The 24,821-nt window shown below is 47.5% G+C and overlaps 1 protein-coding gene across 1 annotated transcript in view; it reads right to left on the bottom strand.

The window, feature by feature from the left end:
* LCT (lactase) overlaps window positions 1-21,241 on the bottom strand; it is a 58,399-nt gene extending 37,158 nt beyond the window's left edge. The window contains exons 1-5 of the mRNA XM_066281267.1: window positions 20,602-21,241; window positions 11,085-11,164; window positions 7,812-7,895; window positions 5,121-5,223; window positions 3,534-3,612 (exon numbers count right to left, since the gene is read on the bottom strand). Coding sequence (XP_066137364.1) covers window positions 3,534-3,612; window positions 5,121-5,223; window positions 7,812-7,895; window positions 11,085-11,164; window positions 20,602-21,241 — 986 coding nt within the window. The remainder of the gene's footprint in view (window positions 1-3,533; window positions 3,613-5,120; window positions 5,224-7,811; window positions 7,896-11,084; window positions 11,165-20,601) is intronic.
* Between the last annotated feature and the right edge of the window lie 3,580 nt (window positions 21,242-24,821).

Here is a 24,821-nt window from a genome sequence, read left to right as displayed (position 1 = left end):
GCTAGGTGCTATAACTATCTTTATCCTCCAGAGGCGGAAACAAACACATGAGTAACCTGGCATTGGGGCCAGCGGTGGGCACAGAGTACCTCGATAATTGAACCACCGGTGCAGCTCTGTTGCCGTGCACCCGTCACACACGAGCTCTGCTGCAGCCTGCTGCCTTCTTCACGCTGCCTGGATTATGAACACAATGTCAGTGGCTCAAGTATCCATGCTGCACCATGAGGTCGAAGCCTTGTTAGAGGTGACAAAGCAGCAAGGTAGGAGCCTGGATTCCTGGTGATTAGATCCACTGTAGACTGTCCATCTCCAGACTTTATATATGTAAATGAACTCAAATCTTGTGTTGTTGTTGTTGTTTTTAAATGAAAATTTCTGCCTGGCCTGTGGTGGTGTAGTGGATATAGAGTGTTAACCTGGAATGTTAAGGTTACCAGTTCAAAACCCTGGGCATGCCTGGTCAAGGCACATGACAAGCAAGCAGTGAGCAGCTAAAGTGAAGTAACTATGAGTTGACACTTCTCTCTCCCCCCTTTCTCTCTCTGTAAAATCAATAAATAAAATCTTTTAAAAAGTGAAAACTTCTGCCTGACTGGGTTGTGACGCAGTGGATATAACGTTGGACTGGGATGCAGAGGACCCAGGTTTGAAACCCTGATGTCGCTGGCTTAAGCAAGGGGTCACTTGGTCTGCTGTAGCCCCCCAGTCAAGGCACATATGAAAAGGCAATCAATGAACAACTAAGGTGCTACAACAAAGAACTGATGCTTCTCATCTCTCTCCCTTCCTGTCTGTCTCTCTCTGTCTCTGTCACTGAAAAAAAAAAAACTTTTCCTTGATCACATAGCTTGCATATTGCAGAGCACAGAATCTATACTTCCAAACACATATTACTAGGTATGTGTGTAGATGTATAAACATTTATGACCATATATTTGTTTTTTAGTTTTTTAAATTTACTTTTTAATTTATTGTGTTGACATAGTTTCTCTTTTTTTAGGTGAGAAAAGGGAAGATAGTGAGGCAGACTCCCACATGTGCCCCAACAGGGATCCACTCGGCTACCCAGTCTGAGGCTGATACTTCAATACCGAGCTATTTTCAGTGCCTGAGGCTGATGTGCTCAGACCAACTGAGCTTGTCCTCAGTGTCCAGGGCCACGCTCAAACCAATTGAGCCACTGGTTGTGGGAAGGGAAGAGAGAGGGAAGGGAGAGAGGACGGGGGAGTGAAGCAGATAATTGCTTCTCCTGTGTGCCCCGACTGGAAATCGAACCTGGGATGTCCATATGGCAGGCTGCTATCCACTGAGCCACCAGCCAGGGCCATGTTGACATGGTTTCAAGTGCATATATATTTATTATGTTTTTAGTTCAGAAATAAATATATCTGAACTAAAAACATAACATAAAAATACTCTATATGCAATGAAATATGATTCTTTCCTTCCCATTTTTTTAAAGCATTTGTTTTTTAATGTTTCAGATCCAACCTCTAAATTGATTTCTCAGTCTATGAGTCACGTCCCACAGCCTGGTGAGCATGCGCCATAACCCGCGGCAGTTTCACCAGCAGAGGGCAACCTTGAGGAAGGGTGGATGTAAGGGGTGTGTTTGGTCTGGAGAAGAGAACACGCTTGAGGAAAATGGGGTGGCATACAAGACCCTCTTCCTGTCCGAGGGCTGTCATGTGGGGAGGGGTGACACTTATACTGGGTGCTGCGGAAGGGCCTCCCTCCCATGGAAGGAAGCCGGCCTTCCCAACTGAGTGACTCCTGTGTTATGAAGCGTCACCTTGTCCGCATTTGCTAAGAAAGTGGCGAGGGGGAATGATGATCCACAGTTGTGACACTAAGGGACACAGGTGACACTCATTTAGTGCGCAGCCTTGACTGCTCTGACTCTGATTGCCCTGGCTTGGGTGAAAAGAAGTCTTGAAGTCATGGAAACTGCCCCTGGATAAGACAGGACGTGCCTGTGAACCTTGGAGCTGGGAGCCCTGGGTCTGTCCAGCTTGGGAAGCAGCACGCAAAGCCTCAGTCTCTGCCCAGGCCCTCGAGCTGTCCCTCCTCAGCCGACCTCCCTCTGCACGGCACCCCACATGCGAATCTTTCCTCCCTCTGGGGAGCAGTGCTGAGCTTCCTGCTGCACTCTGTGTTACAGTCATGTATGCGTCTCTCTGTCTCACTGCTGAGGGCTAAAATTTTCGAGTGAGAAAGCAGCTGGTCTGCCTGGAATCTCTCCCACCTGCCCCTGCACCAGCAGGCTCCCCACTGACCTGGGGAGGATGCCCCACTGGTGGTTTAACATTAGCCAGTGTTATCTTCACTTCAGGCAAAGCACCAAGAGATGAGGGGCTAGAGGACCTTGGAACTGGTGCCATGGCTCATCTGGTGGTTTTATAATCGTTAAGTGCCCAAGATACCCCTTTGATTATGACCTCTTTGAGTTTTACTTTCTGAAAAGACATAGCCCAGTGCTCCTCAGCTGCCTCCAAGTGTGCGCAGGGAGTGGTTCTCACCCATCTGCTCTGCACACTGTTCATACTGCCAGCTGCTCGGGGCTGTTGATCTGAACTGCAGGTGGGAAGCGAGCTGGAGACGCAGCACGGGACAGCCAGGAGTTGGGAGAGGAAAAGGACAAAGAGGTGACGGTGACTGAAGTTTATAACCATAGACAGAGTGTTGCTAGATCTGAGCTGAATGGCAAGGAGTGCTTAGCTAAAGGTCTGGGAGCCAAATGATTGCTTCGGGCCTTTGTCCTCCTTCAATGCACAGGGCCTGGGGCTCCCCCACATAAACACACCCCATGGAGCGCTGAGGGTTCTGGGGAACTCCCAGTGCTGGTTACCACACCGCCTTTTTATCGCTCACTCAAGAAGGTCATTAGGATACAAATGTGTGAGAGTCTTATTACTACAGGGATAACTTCAAATCTGCCTTTTTAAAAAATTTATGCTACTTACAAATTTTTGGTACTTTAGTCATTTGTTAAGAAATTATTTGCACCCACACCATAAGTTAAAATCTCTGTCCTGAGAACACCACTGGGTTAGGCTTCTGCCCCACGGCAAGAGCTGGCGTTCTTCTCTGCACTGTCCCCTGGGGAGATAGTCCACATTCTGCATGAGGACATGGATGCAGAGGCTTCACCTCACTTGCTCAGATCATGGAGCCTCAGTGGGATGGTCCGATCCACCTTTAACTTAGCCTGCTCTGCCACAAACTCAAGATTGTAAACAAGAAGGCAGGGGTTCAAATCCCAGCTCTGCTAGTTGTGTGCGCTTGTGTGAACTGCAAGGTGGCCGAGTGCCAGGTGGGCATGCCAGACCATGGTGGGTCCAGAGTAAGGGTCAATGAGAGGTGGGACTCTGCTTCCCCTTGAGCTCATCGCCCTTCTCTAGATTTTCCACATTAACTCACTGGCCCGAGAAGCAGATGACAACAGTCCCTTGAGACCACACATGTGAAAGGACAGCACCGTGTTCTGCAAATATCAGTTATTGGTAGTTTGACAAGAAATGTAGTATTACCTTTTTTTGGAATTTGATGAACAGTTCAAGAATATATTACTATCAGACCCAATGGTAAGCTCCTGGTCTTTATTGATGGCTGTAAGAGAAGAAACTTAGTTAACTCTCCTGACCCAACAAGGTGCATGACTGCAACCACTGGTGTTTCTCACTCACACAGCACTCCCAACCTCCAAGTGATGGTTCTGAGCCCCTTAGGAAAATCCCAGAAGCTAAGGATTTAAGGAGGTCAGAGCGGTTTCTGCCTACTTATGGCATTAGAACAGTGGTTCCCACCCCTCAGTGTGCGTCAGCGTCACTGCAGAGCTCATTGAGCACGGATTGCTGGGCCCGCTCCAAAGTTTCCGATCCATCGGTTCCTGGTCTGAGGCAGGCTTGAGAAAGGAAACGTCTAACAAGCCCCAGGTGGCGCCAATGCTGCTGGTCTGGAGACCACACAGGGAGGACAATTGATGCAGAAGTCAAATTTTGAATGGGGTGAATTAAAAACAAACAAACATATATATAGTAAGTTATACATTAAACATAAAATCAACCATTTTAATCATTTAGAAAGGGATGGAACTTAAGAACAGAATTTGTTATGCCATGAAGGGTGAGTTAGGGTAAGGGTTATTAGGTGGTGTCTGTGGACAAGTTTCATGAGGTCTGTGAAGCCTGCTCAGCCTTGGTTACAAGTTGTGGAAAGGGCGCTACTGACTTGTCCCATCTCTGACCTTACAGGCTGACTGGAATATCAAGGCACCAAGATCGTGCTTCTGGGCCCCTTCCTGCAAAGTGTCTAGTGGCCGTCAGTCCCTGATGCTTTCATAGATCTCACCTTTCCTTTGATCTGATTGGGCCAGGAGCAATTTCCTGAACCACGCCAACCAATCAGATTCACTTTCAAGAATCAGTGATATGGAGGACATGAAGTAAGCTGTGGGTCCTACACCTGACGATTTTGGTCAGGTACACACCAGAGCCAAGAGCAAGTTGAGCCTGACCTGTGGTGGCACAGTGGATAAAGCATTGACCTGGAATGCTGAGGTTGCTGGTTCAAAACCCTGGGCTTGCCTGGTCAAGGCACATATGGGAGTTGAAGCTTCCTGCTCCTCCCCCCCCTTCTCTCTCTCTCTCTCTCTCCCCCCTCTAAAAAAATGAATAAATAAATAAAAATAATTTAAAAAAAAAAGAGCAAGTTGAGGTAACGAGGAAATGAACAAGGATAAGCAGAAGGGGTGGGCTGGGGGGAGAAAGGGGTCCTGCCGAGGGGTGCAGAGATGAGAAAGCTTGGAGGGAGGGGCAATGGAAGGGGACAGAGCAGTTCTCAAGTTTGCACCTGACATCTGAGGCCTGGGGTCTTTATTTCTAATAAGACCAAGGTATCCTTGACATCCTTGTACAGAACCTGTCATCTTTCTTGGGTCAATGGTAGCTAAGGGACCAATAGGAAGTCAAGGGACACTAAACCCATCTGGGATGGGCTCTCAGACCAACTGTCCTTGGGTCCCTCCGCCTAGTAGAACTCCAGATTTTCAAGACCACTCCCCTAAAATCAGTGCATCAAATGTCACTCAAAACCTCTCCAAGTGATGGTCTACTCACCTTTAAAAAGTCTGAAGAGCAGCCCAGCTGGGTCTTTCCTGGTGAAAGGGCAGTCCTGTAGTTTTAGACGGAAGATGAAGACTTTCACTTTTGACTCAATAGTCTGAAAAAAGATAAATGCCAGCAAGTGAACCAAAACTGCTGAAAATAAGTCTTTTGCTAACAAGGACAGGTACTTCGAGATGAGAATCTGTCAATACTCAATCGTGATAGGGAAATAGCCTCTGGCCATCTTAGTTAATAAAGGGAGCTGACTGTAGACCCTGAGGGAGAAAGAGCTATACATTTCAATGACATAGGCCACCCTTCCCACTGACCCTCTCCAACAAGACAGGCTCATCTGTACCTTTACTTCGGGCCTGCAAGGCATCTCCTGGAATCAGGCACTGTGTTAGGACCAGGAACAAGGTGGAGCACTCCTGTCAGGGGGCTGTGTTACTACAAGAAGCTGAATCAGGGACCACCATCACAGTGTTTATGGATGTCTGGGTTTGCTTCAAAACAGTCAGGTTTGGAGGGGAAAGATAGGGTAGATAAGAGAAGAAACCAAATTGTCCAGGGAACGTTTTTACTATTTGGCCGGCAGGCTGTGAGCTGGGGGCTCGCAGCTTTATCCAGATACTGGTGGGGGCAGGTCTTCTGGGGAAGGTTTTGATGTAGAAAGGAAAACTGTAACCCGTATCCTTGGGCAGCAATGGAGCCAGGGCTCTGTGGACTGCCTCCCTAAGTACCTTATCTGCCTAGCCCGGGTGTTTCCAAATGTCAGCATGCCCCAGCCCACCGGCTGAGCAGCAAGCTCTGGTTGAAGTCCCTGAGGGAGACAAAGGGCAGAGGTAGCTCACGGGCCTCCGCAGGTGTGCCACCCACAGTGCTGTCTGAGGCCCAGAAATTGGCAGCAAGCCCACAAGTGCAGGCTCTGGGTTCAGGTGAGAAAGTGTTCACAAAACAACTAAAATCACTTGTGATTTTCAAAAATGCCACCCTAATTAGAATGTCCCCAGCACCTTGCACTTATTTTGTTGTAGAGAGGCAGTGTGGTGTCATAAGAAAGCCCTGCCGGGTCCCACTCTCCCCCAACTGCTCGCTACCTAGTGTCTAGCGTTGGTTAATTGTCTGGGTCTTGGATGCTTGGGTGAGGTAGAGATAATGTGAGGATAAAGTGCCCATACACTGCCTGGGGTAGAGTAGGCTCCAAAATCCTAGCAGATGTCTTATGAAGCAGATGTCTTGTCTCTATGTTTGATGAGATTGTCTTATTATTTGTGGATAACAAAAGCAACAGAATCCATATGGGCCCGCTGGAAACTTGGATGTGGGGATGGGACCGATGCTCGCTTGTCTGTTTCGAGCCTCCTACCTCAGGAAAAATGGTGGTTCCGCTCAGCGGTAGCACTGAGGGTTTGACATCACACCCTCAGTTTTTCCAGCTTGGCCTGGAAATGGGAATTCCTCTGTCAATGCAACCTCCTTGGTGGTGGAGGTGGTGGAATCAGAACTAGGAGGCACAGGCTGAAAGATGAGGTGAGTGGCTTTGTGCCCCAACAGGCAGAGGCCAGAATAAGGCCCGGGTAAATTCTGGGGGCAGCTGTGAAGAGGCCTGCAAGAGGCCGCTCTTCAGGGGTAAGTATAGGACCCGGGAGGTACAGAAAAGCCACTACTGGGTGTATGTCAGGAGATGGGGTGGAGGCATGGGAGGGAGGGATGGGTAGTTGGGACTCCAGGGAATTAAGCAAGCAAGTTGTACAACAGTAACCAAGCATAAGAGAGACTATTAATAGCTGGGTAGGAGACACCTGGCACCCTTTCTCAAAGGAGCCAAAATCGTTAGGCTGGAGACAAACGACACTGGATGCAGTGTCCCAGAAGGGCCCTGAGGTCACAGGGCAGTCCCACGAGCTGCCAGCTGCTTTAGTAGACCTCGGTGTGAAATGTCTTTTTAAAAATATTTGTGGTAAAATACACAGATAACATAAAGTTTACCACCTTAACTATTTTATTTTTTTACAGAGACAGAGAGAGTCGGAGAGAGGGATAGACAGGGACAGACAGACAGGAACGGAGAGATGAGAAGTTAGTTTTTCGTTGCGCATTGCGACACCTTAGTTGTTCATTGATTGCTTTCTCATATGTGCCTTGACCATGGGCCTTCAGCAGTCTGAGTAACCCCTTCCTCGAGCCAGCAATCTTAGATCCAAGTTGGTCAGCTTTTGCTCAAACCAGATGAGCCCACGTTCAAGCTGGCAACCTTGGGGTCTCGAACCTGGCTCCTCGGCATCCCAGACTGACACTCTGTCCACTGCGCCAACGCCTGGTCAGGCCCACCTTAACTATTTTTAAGTGTACAGTTCAGAGGAATTAAGCATATGCACATTGCTGTGCAGCCATGACCAAAATCCATAAAGTGTCCTTTTTAATCTAGAATTTTGATCCTCAGTAGATTTCTACACAAGCAAGCAGGGGATGCATGTGAATATTTACTGTAACAAGCCACCCTCCCCACCCTTTCCGGGGAACACTGGTTCTAGAGATCCCCCAACACTCTCTAGCAGCGCTTTCGATGGAAACCCCGGCACAGTCCTGCAGGTCTGCGATGCTGCTGGCCGCGCAGGGTAGACAGCAGCCCGCGCGTGGCGTGCCTGCCATGCTCCCAGGAAGCCTGTTCATCGCCAATACGGAAACGGCTCAACTCACCTGCAACTCACTCAGCTTCTGCAGCAAACCTGCCTCACTCTGGCCTTCATGGGACAAATCAAGAGAAAGGAAGTCGACTGCGTCCTAGAAATAAGGGAACAGGGTCACCAGAGCATAAGCGATTTCAAGATGAAGAACTGCTCAGAAGTGTTCTTTTTTGTTTCTTCCCCATTGCTGAACTGAATACTCCAAAGTAAGCTTTTCCAAGGGCAAAGCATGCGGCACAGAGGCTGGGGACATAGGTAGAATGAGTGTGTGTGCGGGGGCGGGAGGAGCAGCGTGTTGTTGGGGATCCACCATCTATGTACTCATAACTGCATACGTGTAAGTGAATGAGGGGATGAATGAAGCACTGTGTGCCAGGAAAGCAGAGGAGGGAGTCGAGGCCAGGGCTTCCTTGGGCAGCACCCTCCTCAAAGGGGCCCTCCCCCATTGCCAGCACGGAGGCAGTGGGGCCCTCTGCCACCCACAGCCTCTCTGTGATGTCTTCATGGTAGGCTGTAGCCACTGGTTACTTTCAGGCCACAGTTTAAAGTCCGCCCCACTGGCCCTAGCCTGGCCCATACTATTATCTGCAAACACAGCTCTCATGATGGTCCGGGTCATTTTTTTTTTAAAGATTTTATTTATTGATTTTACAGAGAGAGGATGGGGGAAGCAAGGAGCATCAACTCATAATTGCTTCACTTTGGTTGTTCATTGTTTGCTTGTTGTATGTACCTTGACCAGGCAAGCTCAGGGTTTTGAACTGTTGACCTCAGCAACCCCAGAGCTCCAGGTCGATGCCATATCCACTGCACCACCACAGGCCAGGCAATGGCCCCGGTCCCGTGAAGGACATAGCCCTCCCTTGTCTCTGGCCTGCATAGACCCTAAGAACTCCAGATTCACAGAATGTAAACACATCAACATAGCACTGCGACTCCCTCCTTGCCCTTCTCAGCAACCCACTGGAAGTCATGACTAGATCACGGCCTGTCACCTCCCTGTCACAGATCATCTGTTCCCTGGATAATGGCCTCTTGTGACAGCCATACGTGCTGCAGGCCTCAGATAACTGACTCACCACTGGAGCCCCATGGCTTTCCCAAGTTACCATAAGCATTTTCTAAACACTGCACACGAGCAATGTTTAGTGGGCGAGGACCACTCAGACCCCTGCTTCCGCCCTCCCAGCCCTTGCTTTTGTCAGGTCCATACAACATGTAGTCACTGAGTTTCTGCTCTCGAGAATCACCGTGCTGGGGACAGTGGGCGAGGACTCGCGTTTGAAGCTGAGTGAGACCTGCAAAAGTGGACAACTTAATAGAGAGTGTTAGCAAATGCGCTGATCACATAAAGAAAGGGCGAAAATTTACAAGTGCTACCAGCAAAGTCCACACCAGGTGTCCTCACAGACCTCGGTGGGGATTAGAGTCACCAGAAAACTTGGGACACCTATGAAGGCCCAGGACTGTCCTACATTCAGTCTTGGCCTCCACTCAGCTTATGGACCCTCCAGGTGATTCTGATCAGCACTGGAATTTGGGAACTGCTGGTCTGAACCAGGCCGAGGGTTCTCCAAGGGGAGAGACCACAGCAGGCTGAGCAGGGGTGTATTATCCAGCGAGGCCTCCTATGAGCAGCACACGCACGGGGGCCTGCCAAGTGGGCAGGGTTCTGTGGAAGAGACTTTGGAGGAAGGCTAGAAGGATAAGAAGGCCACGCAGGAGAGCAGGAAGAAAGCAGAGTGTGCGCTGGGGAAATGAGAGGTGAGGGCAGAGAGAACAGAGGACCTGTGCTTGGGTGGGCCCTGAGGAACTGACACCCATTCAGGGCAGCGTAACTTACAAACGGAAAACTGGGTAAAACTGTGCTTGATCTTTCCGAGCACTACGTGGCATGGGTTAGGGCAGAGAGACCAGTTCAAAGGCTATTGCTCCACAAGCACTTTCTGATCAGCACTTTGGTCTCCAGGGTTTATAACTGATAGCTGCTATTGCCCCTTGTAAATTAATTTAGATGGCATTCTGGCCATACAATCAGTCTCGGAGCAGGTTATTACAGCTTATCACGTCTGGATTTTAAGTTTCTGAGCTAATAAGTCTGAAGACCAGACTGTGACATAGGGCCAGACTGCCCATACCACAGATAACAGTACCTGTCACACCACAGCTCGGTGTCTGTGCAGCACCCCCGTCAACGCCACGAAACTGCAGAAATCAGCTGTTTTTACCAAGGCCTTGCCACACTGCCCAGCGGCTGACGCAACAAGGGCCAAAACTGTTTCATTCTTGGGTGTTTTAACTTCTCTTATGATTTTAAAATCATAGGTAAAAAGTTATATTTAGAGGAGGTAGAAACCAGGATGGGTACTCTCGGGAGGGAGCACATTATTTATAAAAACAAACAAACCCTTTAGGGTACCTGTTTTGCTATAAACTGAGCCCTCTTTTAATATGCTGTTTTGGACTCAATAAAAAACCAGAGCAGCCTGACCAGGTGGTGGCGTAGTGTATAGAACATTAGATTGGGATGTTCGAGACCCTGAGGTCGCCAGCTTGAACGTGGGCTCATCTGGTTTGAGCAAAAACTCACCAACTTGGACCCAAGGTCTCTGGCTCGAGCAAGGGGTTACTCAGTCTGCTGAAGGCCCACGGTCAAGGCACATATGAGAAAGCAATCAATGAACAACTAAGGTGTCGCAATGCGCAACGAAAAACTAATGATTGATGCTTCTTATCTCTCCGTTCCTGTCTGTCTGTCCCTGTCTATCCCTCTCTCCAACTCTCTCTCTGTCTCTGTTAAAAAACAAAACAAAACAACAACCAGAGCAAGCAGAGGCACTTGGCTTCTCCTTGTGTCAGCGAAGGCTGACACCTGACCAAGCAAGAGCCAAGGGTATAACACAGCGGTTCTCAACCTGTGGGTTGCGACCCGGCGGGGTCACCTAAAGCCATCAGAAAATACATAATGCATATCAAGTATTTACATTCCGAATCATAACTGTAGCAAAATTACAGTTATGAAGTAGCCACCAAAGTTATTTTTTGGTTTGGGGTCACCGCAACATGAGGAACTGTATTGCGGGGTCACGGCATTAGAAAGGTTGAGAACCACTGCTATAACAAATGAGATTGTGTCTTAATTATGCATCTAGAGAATGCATATCACTCAGAAGAGGCATTTATAAAAATGCCAAGCCAACAGACAAAACATCTCTTGTTTTTTTTAAAATTAAAATCGCAAATTTTCTCAGAAGTTCCAGATGCTGTTTCTTTGGGGTGTCCTCACCTTGGCAAGCGACGACGTGGATGGTTCGAGCAGGAGCGCGGGGAATGTTTCAGCTCGTAGGACCACGGAGAGCCTTCCTCCTGAAACAGGGCGGGGCGGGGCAGGTGAGCAGGCGGGAAGCCGGGCGGGAGCCGCCTGGGCACGCATTTCCCATTGAACTTCCTATTTCCTGCTCACTCACTGACTTAAAAGTAATTTCTAAAGAAATCACTCCCATGACTTACCCTAGCTGAAAACTTTTAGAAAACAAGGTGGCTTACAGACTGTTCCTTTAAGACAGGGGTCTCAAACTCAACTCAGCATGTGGGCCGCAGAGCAAGATCACAGCTGTTCGGCTGGCCGCACTAGGTCTACAAAAGGCAACTGTTACGCAACACTTTTCTCACTGCAGTTGAAAACAAAAAAAAATCAGTACAACAAGCACAATTGTACATGCAGTTTACTCAGTGTCACAAAACGACCAGAAACTGTAGTTCGCATCACAACTGCTGTTAACTAAGCTAATATCTAGCTAGGATGCTAGAGAAATGAAAAATACAAGTAGGCCCCTAGGCTTACTTAATTTTATCCAAAATATTTTGAACTTCATGGATTAGTCTGCGGGCCGCACAAAATTGTTCGGCGGGCCGCGAGTTTGAGACCCCTGCTTTAAGAGAATATTTACTGGCCCTGGCCGGTTGGCTCAGCAGTAGAGCGTCGGCCTAGCGTGCGGAGGACCCAGGTTCGATTCCCGGCCAGGGCACACAGGAGAAGCGCCCATTTGCTTCTCCACCCCTCCGCCACGCTTTCCTCTCTGTCTCTCTCTTCCCCTCCCGCAGCCAAGGCTCCATTGGAGCAGAGATGGCCCGGGCGCTGGAGATGGCTCTGTGGCCTCTGCCTCAGGCACTAGAGTGGCTCGGGTCGCAATATGGCGACGCCCAGGATGGGCAGAGCATCGCCCCCTGGTGGGCAGAGCATCGCCCCTGGTGGGCGTGCCGGGTGGATCCCGGTTGGGCGCATGCGGGAATCTGTCTGACTGTCTCTCCCTGTTTCCAGCTTCAGAAAAATGAAAAAAAAAAAAAAAAAAAAAGAGAATATTTACTGTAAATCAGGACTCAGAACACAGGACACGCATACAGTCTCTTAAAGGCATAAAAGCAGTGACGCGGCCCTGCTTCCTCCGCTTCTTACCAAAGGCAGGTGCTCTCAGGGAGCTGCTGGTCCCTGCCCTCGCTCCCATACCAACACTGGTTCAGCCCCTGCTGTGCGATGAGCGGAGAACAAGGGAACAAGCACATGCAGCCTATACTCACCTGGTTTGACACTTGATCACCTAACCGTCATGCTCAAATGTGGCCATCAGAACCATCTGCCTGCTTGTCAGCACACTGGGCAGGGCCCAGGAGCCAGTGCGCTTTAACAGGCGTCCTGGGTGCTCCAGAGGCAGGGCCCTCAGACCGCGGGAAACAGCTGTGGGCTGGGACCCCTCTGTTGTTCACACTGTTGTCTTCTGTACACAGAAGGCTTTAATCTCTCTCTGGACTGTGTGCTCCTTGGGAAGCAAAACTTCCACCTTTCTTTAGTTACTCCAAAAATAAAGCTCAGGACTGGGTGCATGGCAGGAGCTCAGACTTATAATTTGAAAACAGGAAACAAAAATTGAATAGAATTGAGACTTATACTCTAAGACTATATGCCCTGACTTCTCTCCTTCATCCCAATGCTATGCAGATCTCCAGCCAATGACCCTGCCACTATCAACCACTGCCAAATGCTTATTTTGATAAGCATAATCGATTTTGAAATCCTCTGAGCAGGGAATCTCACCCAGACACATTCAGTCCTCATTCCGATAAGATAGCGCTTTTTCCGGTTATTTGATGACTGTGCCAATGGCTCTACTTTACCCTCTACTGACTTCCATCAGTCTGTCATCCAGTCTATCAGTGGGTCAGCACATAGAAACTATGGTCTCCACTCTGTTGGACACTTTATTTTTATTCATTTATTTATTTATTTTGATGAGAAGCAACAACTCATAGTTGATTCACTTTAGTTGTTTATTGATTGCTTCTTATACATGCCTTGACTGGAAGGGCCAAGACAAGCCTGTGACCCCTTATGCAGGCCAGCAACCTTGGGCTCAAGCCAGGGACCTTGGGCTTCAAACCAGCGACTTTCCAGCTCAAGCCAGTGACCTTCACATGATCCCATGCTCAAGCTGGCAACTTCAGGGTTTCAAACCAGGGCCCTCAGCTTCGCAGGTTGATGCTTTATCCACTGCACCACCATTGATCAGGTGGAACACTTTAAAATGCCCAATTTAGTACCATCTCTAGACCAATGAAATGAAACCAGTGTCCAGTTAATCCCTAAGCACAATTAACCCACGCATCATTTCCATTTGACTTTGTGAACTGTTTTTAGAATTTAGGCTAAACAAATGTCTCTAAAGTTCCAGAAAATCTTTTTCTTTTTTGTGACAGAGACAGGGAGAGACAGAGAGAGAGAGAGAGACAGAGACAGAAAGACAGAAAGGGAGAGAGATGAGAAGCACCAATTCTTTGTTGTGGCACCTTAGTTGTTCATTGATTGCTTTCTCATATGTGCCTTGACCAGGGGGCTACAGCAGACCGAGTGATCCCTTGCTCAAGCCAGCAAACTTGGCCTTCAAGCTAGAGACCTTTGGGCTCAAGCCAGCAACCATGGGGTCATGTCTATGATCCCATACTCAAGCCAGCTACTCTGCGCTCAAGCTGGTGATCCTGTGCTCAAGCTGGAGACTTTGGGGTTTCAAACCTGGGTCCTCTGCATCCCAGTCTTATGCTCTATCCACTGCACCACCACCTGGTAAGACCAGAAATTCTTATATTATACAAAATGATCAACCTGTTCCCAGTGCAAGCACAAATTCAACTTTTTAAAATAATGTAATATGCAGATTACTCAAAACTAGATTCCCACGCTACACTTGCAGTTCATATTTTCTGTGGCACTGAAAGGGGGGTAGTTTCTCTGGTTTAATATAATTTATCTTGTAATTTTTTGCTAAATGTAATTAAAGACAGGTATTCATGTCTACAGTACTCAAAATCAGTATTTGCTGTGGGCTGAGAATGAACTGTGGTAAGCCTGGGTAGAAACCCACTGCAGAGCACAGAGAACTGTCCCTCAGAGGTGTGCTAGACCTCACTGAAGGGTCAGCTCAACTCTGCTTGCTCCCACAAAGGGAGGTCATTTCTCGCAAACCATTGCTGTCCTTTACACAAAATAGCCCTTTTCCATTGGCTCCTCTCCCTTTCGGACCAAATGCTTCAATAAAAGGAACCTCCTGGTCAATATTAAACTACCAATATCAATGCTTCAAGTCACTCCTACCAGGGTGGGGCAAGGTGACTAGCATTATCCCGACTGTGTCCCAGAATTGTGTAGCCCATGAACAAGGACCGTGTTTCCATTTATTTTTGCTTTCTTTAATTCAGCAATGTATTATAGTTTTTAGTGTACAAATCTTTTAGCTTCTTGGTTAAGTTTAGAAAAAAAAACTTTAAAAATGTATTTATAAGTCTGACCAGGCAGTGGCGCAGTGGATAGAGCGTCGGACTGGGGATGCAGAGAACCCAGGTTCGAGACCCCATGGTTGCTAGCTTGAGCGCGGGCTCATCTTGCTTGAGCAAAAAAAAAAAAAAAAGTTCACCAGCTTGGACCCAAGGTCTCTGGCTCGAGCAAGGGGTTACTCAGTCTGCTGAAAGCCCGCGGTCAAGGCACATATGAGAAAGCAATCAATGAACAACTAAGGTGTCACAACGAAAAACTGATGATTGATGCTTCTCATTTCTCTCCGTTCCTGTCTGTCCCTGTCTATCCCTCTCTCTGACTCTCTGTCCCTGAAAAAAAGAAACAAAAACAAACAAATAAAAAAATGTATTTATAAGAGGGAACATGCCTCCCCACATATTTAGTGTGGGCTGTGTATAGTGACTTCCTCTGAAGAGTACAGTATGGGGTGGAGGAAAAAGAGAATTTATCTGCCTGACCAGGTGGAGGTGCAGTGGATAGAGCAGCGACCTGGGACTCTGAGGACTCAGGTTCAAAATCCTGAGGTCACCAGCTTGAGTGTGGGCTCACCAGCTTGAGTGCACAGTCGCTGGCGTGAGTCTAAGATCATAGACATGACCTAGTGGTCATGTGTTTGAGCCCAAAATTACTGGCTTAAACAAGGGGTCACTGGCTCAGCTTGTGTCCTCCACCCCACCCCAGTCAAGGCATGTATAAAAAGCAATCAATAAACAATTAAAGTGAAGCAAATATGAGATGATGCTTCTCATCTTTCTCCCTACCTGTCTCTCATCTCCTTCCTTCTCTCAACAAACAAAAGAGTAAAAAGAAAAGACATGAACTGGAAAAATATCAAAAAAAGATATGAACTGGAAAAACATTATCACATATAATCAATGAGATTAGATTTAAGAATAAATAAAGAGGCCCTGACCGGTTTGCTTAGTGGATAGAGTGCCAGCTAGGCGTGCAGATGTCCCAGGTTTGATCCCTGGGCAGGGCACACATGAGAAGCGACCATCTGCTTCTCTTCCTCTCCTTCTCCCCCTGCTCTTTGAGCACTGGCCCTAGACAGGGGTTGCCAAGTGGATCCCAGTTGGGGTGCATGCAGGAGTTTGTCTCCCTATCTTCCCTCTTCTCACTTAAAAAAAAAAAAAGTAAAAAAATAAAATAAAATAGATGTTTCTTTATTTGAGATGATCCGAGTTCAGTCTTGCTTTCTTCTGAAGTTCATTTTACTCCGAGCTTCTTCAGCAGAGTTACAGCCAACAAACATTTATTTGCTCATCTACCCCAAGATATCCAGTTTCAAATCCGGCATCTCCTTGTCTGCGAAGGACCCTCTATTCGCAGTTCCCTAAGACAGCTGGCTCCTCACTGGTCCCCCCGCAGGGGTCTCACACACCCGTGGCCTGGAGTCCTCCTCCCTTGGGCAGAAGAAGGCTAGCTCCCTTCTTCCGTTCCAGTCTGCTCAAAAGGTGGCTGGAGGCCGGCCTTCCTCACAACCTTTACAACAGCTCCTTCCACACTCACACGCCTTTTATTTCCCACAGAGGAAATGGTCAAATACATGCAAATGAAGAATATGAGATAATATCAATATTTTTTAACTGTCAAATTACCAATAATGAAAATAATTACATCATTGAAAGCAGCCTGAGTAAGGTCAGAAGAACAATTTTATAACTGTTGATATAAACTATTACAAGTTTCCTGAAAAATAATTTAGCAACATGTTTTAAGGCAGTGGTCCCCAACCTTTTTTGGGCCACGGACCGGTTTAATGTCAGAAAATATTTTCACGGACCGGCCTTTAGGGTAGGACGGATAAATATATCACGTGACTGAGACAAGCGTCAAGAGTGAGTCTTAGATGGATGTAATAGAGGGAATCTGGTCATTTTTTAAAAATAAAACATCGTTCAGACTTAAATATAAATAAAACAGAAATAATGTAAGTTATTTATTCTTTTTCAGTGGACTGGTACCAAATGGCCCACGGACCGGTACCAGTCCGCAGCCTGGGGGTGGGGACCACTGTTTTAAGGTCTTAAAGAATCGCATATCTTGCCTGACCTGTGGTGGCGCAGTGGATAAAGCATAGACCTGGAACGCTGAGGTTGCCGGTTTGAGACCCTGGCTTTCCTGGTCAAGACACATGTGGGAGTTGATGCTTCCTGCTCCCCCCCCCTTCTTTCTCTCTCCTCCCTTTCTAAAATGAATAAATAAAAATCTAAAAAAAAACCTGACCAGGCGGTGGTGCAGTGGATAGAACATTGGACTGGGATGCGGAAGATCAAGTTCGAGACCCTGAGGTCGCCAGCTTGAGTGCGGACTCATCTGGTTTGAGCAAAGCTCACCAGCTTGGACCCAAGGTCGCTGGCTCGAGCAAGGGGTTATTCGGTTTGCTGAAGGCCCACGGTCAAGGCACATATGAGAAAGCAATCAATGAACACTAAGGTGTCGCAATGATTGATGCTTCTCATCTCTCTCCATTCCTGTCTGCCCTATCTGACTCTCTCTCTGTCTCTGTAAAAATAAAAAAATAAAAAAAAATAAAATAAATAAATAATTAAAAATCTAAAAAAAAAATTAAAGAACTGCACATTTTGCTCTGGCAGGGGAGCTCAGCTTGATAGAGCATCATCCAGATATGTCAAGGTTGTGGGTTCAACTCCCGGTCAGGGCACATATAAGAATCAACAAATGAATGCATAAAAAAGTGGAACAACAAATTGATTTTTCTCTCTCTTTCCTGTCTTCTTTCTCTAAAATTAATTTTTTTTATTTTTTCATTTTTCTGAAGCTGGAAACAGGGAGAGACAGTCAGACAGACTCCCGCATGCGCCCGACCGGGATCCACCCGGCACGCCCACCAGGGGCGACGCTCTGCCCACCAGGGGGCGATGCTCTGCCCATCCTGGGTGTCGCCATGTTGCGACCAGAGCCACTGTAGTGCCTGAGGCAGAGGCCACAGAGCCATCCCCAGTGCCCGGGCCATCTTTGCTCCAATGGAGCCTTGGCTGCGGGAGGGGAAGAGAGAGACAGAGAGGAAAGCACATTGGAGGGGTGGAGAAGCAAATGGGCGCTTCTCCTGTGTGCCCTGGCCGGGAATCGAACCCGGGTCCTCCGCACGCTAGGCCGACGCTCTACCGCTGAGCCAACCGGCCAGGGCCTCTAAAATTAATTTTTAAAAATTGAGAAGAAGCCTGACCTGTGGTGGCGCAATGGGATAAAGCATCGACCTGGAAGTGCTGAGGTCACCGGTTCGAAACCCTGGGCTTGCCTGGTCAAGGCACATATGAGAGTTGATGCTTCCAGCTCCTCCCCCCTGTCTCTCTCTCCTCTCTAAAATGAATAAATAAAAATGAAAAAAAAAAAAGATTTAAAAAAAAATTGAGAAGAAAAGAATGCACATCTCTGATTCAGTAATTTCAATTCTAAAAATCTATCAGAATTTGTCAGAAGGTAGCCAAGCAGTTATATAGGCACGTTACGTTTATAATTTGTAATAATAAAAATTAAATAGACTTCTATATTAAAATGAGGGCAGTTCTGGCCCTGGCCAGTTGGCTCAGTGGTAGAGCATCAGCCTGGCATGTGGATGTCCCGGGTTTGATTCCCAGTCAGGGCACACAGGAGAAGCAACCATCTGCTTCTGCACTCCTCCCCTCTTTCTCTCTCTCTTCACCTCCCACAGCCAGGGCTCCACTGATTCCAGCATATTGGCCCTGGGTACTGAGGATGGCTTTGGAGAGCCTCTTCTTCAGGTGCTAAAAAAAGCTCAGCAGTGAGCATGGCCCTAGATGGGCAGAGCATTGGCCATAGACAGGGTTGCCAGGTGGATCCTGGTCAGGGGTCATGAGAGAGTCTGTTTCTTTATCTCCCCTTATCTCACTTGGAAAAGGAAAAAAAAACTGAGGGCAGCCCTGGCTGATAGCTCAGATGGTTAGAGCGTTGTCCCAAAGTGCAGCGGTTACCAGTTCAATCCCTGGTCAGGGCACATACAGGAGCAGCTCGATGTTCTTGTCTCTGTTTCTCTCCCTTCTTCTCTCACTTAAACCAATAAATAAAAATTAAAAAAGAATTTTAAATGAGAGCAATATTTTAAACTTTATGATTCAGTCATATTTTGAGAATCTATAAGACCATTGAAAATCATGCCTTCTAAGAGGTTTTAATAAAATGATTATGCCTGACCTGTGGTGGCACAGTGGATAAAGCGTCGACCTGGAATGCTGAGGTCGCCGGTTCGAAACCCTGGGCTTGCCCAGTCAAGGCACATATGGGAGTTGAAGCTTCCTGCTCCTCCCCTCCCTCTCTACCCCCTTCTCTAAAATAAATAAATAAAATCTTTAAAAAAAAAATGATTATAGCCCTGGCCGGTTGGCTCAGCGGTAGAGCGTCAGCCTAGCGTGCGGAGGACCCGGGTTCGATTCCCGGCCAGGGCACACAGGAGAAGCGCCCATTTGCTTCTCCACCCCTCCGCCGCGCTTTCCTCTCTGTCTCTCTCTTCCCCTCCCGCAGCCAAGGCTCCATTGGAGCAGAGATGGCCCGGGCGCTGGGGATGGCTCTGTGGCCTCTGCCTCAGGCGCTAGAGTGGCTCTGGTCGCAACATGGCGACGCCCAGGATGGGCAGAGCATCGCCCCCTGGTGGGCAGAGCATCGCCCCTGGTGGGCGTGCCGGGTGGATCCCGGTCGGGCGCATGCGGGAGTCTGTCTGACTGTCTCTCCCTGTTTCCAACTTCAGAAAAAAAAAAAAAATGATTATATACTCATAAAGTAGAATATACAGTTATGCATATATTATATACTATATGTATATAATAAAAACAAGAAAGCATATTGTATGGCCAGTAGTCACGGCTGTCACAGCTGCCTGGCCCGTGCAGGTTTGCATTTGATTCGGATCGATCCTAATGAAACAACAGAGCCAAGAACTGGTGAGCCATTACCTTTATTCCTAGCTCGCACTCGGCAAGCGAGTAAACACAAACACACCGGGCTCCAAAGCCCACTCATCCAGCGCTCACAAAGCTACTGACACATCAGTTTCGTAGAATCAAAGGCCCCACTGCCTCACTCAGACCCCCTGCATGCTGCCATCTTGCTGCCTGCCCCTCTGCACCCGCCAGGTGGCCTTTCTTTCTGCAACAACGTGGTCTTCCCCCAAAATGGCCTCCCAGCTCCTCCTTTTAAAACTTTTCAGCAGGAAAGCCCTCCTCCAGCACACATTAGCATAATGAAGCCCTTCACAAGCAGGAAGGTAACTAGCTGTATCATCTGGGCGGCAGCCATTCACGTGGGCACCATTTTTAACAATAAAAGTGAGCAAAAACAGAAAATACAGATTTTACAAACTCATTTGCCCAACACATATATCATATAATCCAGAATTGGTCCTCAAAATTGGTGTACCTCGGATTCACCTAGAGAATTTATTAAAATCACAAATGCTTGGTCCTGCCCAGATCTGCTGAGTCAGAACTTCACATTAGGTTCGAAGCAAAAATACAGACAGTTGAAATTACGCTCTTCTCACCCCAATCTGCATATCATTACTTTATCTTTTATCGGTCTGTCTCCCCCCTGGAATGAAAGCTTCAACTACAATGTGAAGTTGCTTTGCATAAGAAAAGGGGAAGCAGAGGTAGGTGAGAGTCTGGAGCCTTGGAAGCATCAAGGAGGCAGGACTAGAGAGGGAAGGACAGAAAGATAACCCTCTGGGGGCAGCACAGACTCAGGGCTGAGCAGGGGCTGCTCCACGCTGCCTTTCAGAGGGTGTGCTGGGCACCTGCAGGACAAGCTGCCGCCCGTCTCCGTGGGAAATCCTCAATACAGTATGAATTTCTCACTATTGAATCCGAGCGAGAGGACTCTTGATTAGGGGAAGAAACGCTGAGTCCTGCTTTAAGGAGGATACGGGTCGGTGGATCATAAAGGCTGCTGGTGGGTCAGCCATCGGGTCATGCGTACTCACCTTGAGAAGTGAATTTTTTGTGGTAAATCTCATAGGCTTTTCTGTGGGCATCAGTGAGGGTCTGGAGACGTGAAGATCTTGATTTCTGGTGAGGAAGTTCAGCTATCACCTCCTCCAAGTCACTAAAAGTGAACCAGATTTCGACCAAGTCCCCAAAGGAGTGGAAGGCGAATGTGGCGTAGTCAGCAAAGAGGTCAGGAAAGGCTTTGCTGCTCTGGCTGGCGCTGGCTGGCAGGGTCTGGTGGTGCAGGATGACCAGGGGCTGCAGGCCCGCCATCCTGACGGCCTTCAGGAGTTGCCGGTAGCACTGGACTGCTGTCTCGTCTGGGTTCTTGGAGTTTCCTACTGGGAGAAGTTGTGCCCACGACAGGAATACTTTATAATGAGTGATCTTACTTGCACGAGTACTGCGAAAGTACTCTGGCAGGAAAGCGGGCAGTGGCAGGTGACAGACATAAATGTCTTTGTCCCCTGCCACAAAGTTAGACCCCTGGTTTCCCAGGGGACCGCTCAGGTTGTGCAGCAAGTCATTGGTTAGAGGACCAGCAGCTGAGATGAAATTTCTATCCGGTTTCCAGTCAAACCCCCAGCATGCAGAACTCAGGAAAACAATAAAGACTAGATTCCAAGTCAGCACCATTTTCAGGAGCCTGTTAGGAGGAGTTTGGAATCCTTACTTTATAACTGCAGCTGAAGCTGTAAAATACTCAGTGGTAATTAACACAATATTTAACTAGGTTATCTGTGATAATGAAATCAGTAACATGGTTCACCAATATAATATCAAAAAATATAAAGACCATAAAGAGATAGCAAAGCCCAAGTGTCTCTCACAGTTTAAGCAGAGGAACTTGGAAAATGTCTGAAGGAAAAAAGTTCTCTACTTTTTGTCTTACTTACAAATTATTTTAAAATTTGTTTACATAACAGAGCAAAAATGTCCCTAACCAAACTTTTTTTCTCCTTTAAAAATGTCAGTAACGATGAGGACATTTTGTAAAAGATTCAAACAATACAGAAACATATGAAATATCAGTAAGTGCCCCTTCCTCACTCCCCCCCTTCCTAGTGTTAGCAGCTCCAACAGCGCTTCCTCCCCCTCTGGGTTTCTCTCTGTGTAGCTTAATGGTAATTCAAGGCTTTGAGTACCTGGGTTTAAACTTTATCTGGAGAAAGACACTTCATTTCTCTGTGCCTGTTTGTTCATCTTAGAACAGAAGTAGATAGTGAGCATTCAATGAGGTCATTCTTTAGCATGTTTAGAACAATGCAACTCAATGATAGCTATTATTGTATAATGTAGTGCAAACATATGTAGGTGTATAGCATTTTCTAACATTTGTAATATAATTTAACACGTGGGTTTATGGTTGCTCCTCAGCTTTCTTATTTTCACTAAATAACTGTTGGAGTTCTGTCTATATTAGAATATATAGACGCACTTCTTCTTATCAGTGCACAGCATTCATTCTATGTGGTAAGGAGGTGCCATAATTTAACCTCGTATATCTTAATTTTATTTATTTTATTAAAAAATTTTATTTACTGATTTACTGATTTTTTTTTTTTTACAGAGACAGAGAGTGAGTCAGAGAGATGAAAAGCATCAATCATCAGTTTTTCGTTGCGATACCTTAGTTGTTCATTGATTGCTTTCTCATATGTGCCTTGACCGTGGGCCTTCAGCAGACCGAGTAACCCCTTGCTCGAGCCAGCGACCTTGGGTCCAAGCTGGTGAGCTTTGCTCAAATCAGATGAGCCCACGCTCAAGCTGGCGACCTCAGGGTCTCATACCTGGGTCCTCGGCATCTGAGTCTGATGCTCTATCTACTGTGCCACTTGCCTGGTCAGGCAAAAAAAAATTTTTTTTAAATACTTTATTGGTTCTACAGAGACAGGAGAGAAAGGGGAGCATGGAATGGGAAGTTTGCTTCATGTTAGTTGTTCAGTGCTTGCTTGTTGTATGTGCCTTGACCAGGGAAGCCCAGGGTTTCGAACCGGGAACCTTGGCATTCCAGGCCGAAGGTTTATCCACTGTGCCACCCCAGGCCAGGCAGGCAAAAATTTTTATTTACTGATTTCAACAAGAGGTATATAGCTCCTTATGTTAATTGGCCACTTGCTTTTCTTTTGAAATTTATGTTTATGTCCTTTGTACATTTTTATTAACATTACTGAAATAGAAACTTTTCTTTTTGAGAGAGAGAGAGAGAGGATGGGAGAGAGATGAGAAGCGTCAACTCATAGTTTGGCATGTTAGCTGTTCACTGATTGATTCTCATATGTGCCTTGACCAAGGGCTCCAGCTGAGCTAATGACCCCTTCCTCGAGCCAGTGACCTTGGGCTTCATGCCAGCGACAATGGGGTCATGTCTATGATCCCATGCTCAAGCTGGTGACCTCACACTCAAGCTGGGGAGCCTGTGCTTAAGCTAGTGACATTGGGGTTTTGAACCTGGGACCTTAGTGTCCTACATCAATGCTCTATCCACTGTGCTACCACCAGTCAGACAGAACCCCAGTCTTTAAGCAAAGTAATAGGTAAAAATAGCCAGTGTCCTACAGGAGCAATAAGTCATGGATGAAACAAACAAACAAACCCCAAGAATGCCTGACCTGAGGTGGTGCAGTGGAATGCTGAGATCGCCGGTTTGAAAACCCAAGCTTGGCCTGACCTGTGGTGGCACAGTGGATAAAGCGTCGACCTGGAAATGCTGAGGTCGCCGGTTCAAAACCCTGGGCTTGCCTGGTCAAGGCACATATGGGAGTTGATGCTTCCAGCTCCTCCCCCCCTTCTCTCTCTCCTCTCTCTCCCTCTCTGTCTCTCTCTCTCCCTCTCTCTGTCCTCTCTAAAAATGAATAAATAAAATTAAAAAATAAAAATAAATAAATTAAAAAAAAAAAAAGAAAACCCAAGCTTGCTCAGTCAAGGCACATACAAACAGCAACTATGAGTTGGTACTTCCCACTCCCCCCACTCCTTCTCTCTCTCCTCTCTAAAAGCAATAAATAAAGTCTTTTTTAAAAAGTCATGGGTGACCCAGTAATTCCTTTCCAAGTGAGAGGAGGGGAGATAGAGAGACAGACTCCCACATGTGCTCTGACCAGGCTCCACCAGGCAAGCCCCCTCTGGGGCCGATGCTGTGCCCATCTGTGGCCATGCTCACAACAAACCTATTTTTTTTTTTTTTTTTTTGACTTTTCTGAAGCTGGAAATAGGGAGAGACAGTCAGACAGACTCCCGCATGCGCCCGACCGGGATCCACCCGGCACGCCCACCAGGGGCGATGCTCTGCCCATCCTGGGCGTCGCCATGTTGCGACCAGAGCCACTCTAGCGCCTGAGGCAGAGGCCACAGAGCCATCCCCAGCGCCCGGGCCATCTTTGCTCCATTGGAGCCTTGGCTGCGGGAGGGGAAGAGAGAGACAGAGAGGAAAGCGCAGCGGAGGGGTGGAGAAGCAAATGGGCGCTTCTCCTGTGTGCCCTGGCCGGGAATCGAACCCGGGTCCTCCGCACGCTAGGCTGACGCTCTACCGCTGAGCCAACCGGCCAGGGCAACAAACCTATTTTTAGTGCCTGAGGTGGAGGCACAGAGCCATCCTCAGTACCTGGGGCCAATGCACTTGAACCAATCAAGCCATGGCTATAGACGGAGGAAAGAGAGAGAGAAGGGGAGAATAGTGGAGAAGCAGATGGTCACTTCTCCTATGTGCCCTGACTGGGAATCAAACCCAGGATATCCATAGACTGGGCCGACACTCTACCACTGAGCCAGTTGACCAGGGCCAACTCAGCAATTCCAAGATACCTTCCTGAATTGCTAAGCCAGAAAAATGGAGAAGTACTGTTTGGGAAATAATAAATCTTCCAAGGTATTACCTGATGTTGATAAGGAGGAAGGCGGGGCAGGCCCCTTCTTCCCTGAGAAGGAAGAAACAAAAAAGATACAAGGGAAAGGAGCCAGCAGGGGTAACCGAGTCAGCCAGTGATAAATTAACTACATCCGTAGTTCTCTAAATGGGTGTTTTAGTCACAATACAAAGCAAGAAGAGCAGGATCTGTATGTAACTATGACCAGTGGTCTGGAAACCCCTTCCCCTTGCAGACCCCACAGAAACTTTCCCTCCTCTCTCCTTGAGTCCTGGGAAACCTTAAACAAAGAAATCACATGCGCCTGACCTGTGGTGGCGCAGTGAATAAAGTGTCGACCTGGAAATGCT

Source organism: Saccopteryx bilineata, chromosome 5, assembly GCF_036850765.1.
Source record: "Saccopteryx bilineata isolate mSacBil1 chromosome 5, mSacBil1_pri_phased_curated, whole genome shotgun sequence".
In the NCBI taxonomy this organism is placed as follows: domain Eukaryota; kingdom Metazoa; phylum Chordata; class Mammalia; order Chiroptera; family Emballonuridae; genus Saccopteryx; species Saccopteryx bilineata.
Note: the sequence above shows the minus strand (reverse complement) of the source record. Positions and strands in the feature narration are given on the sequence as shown.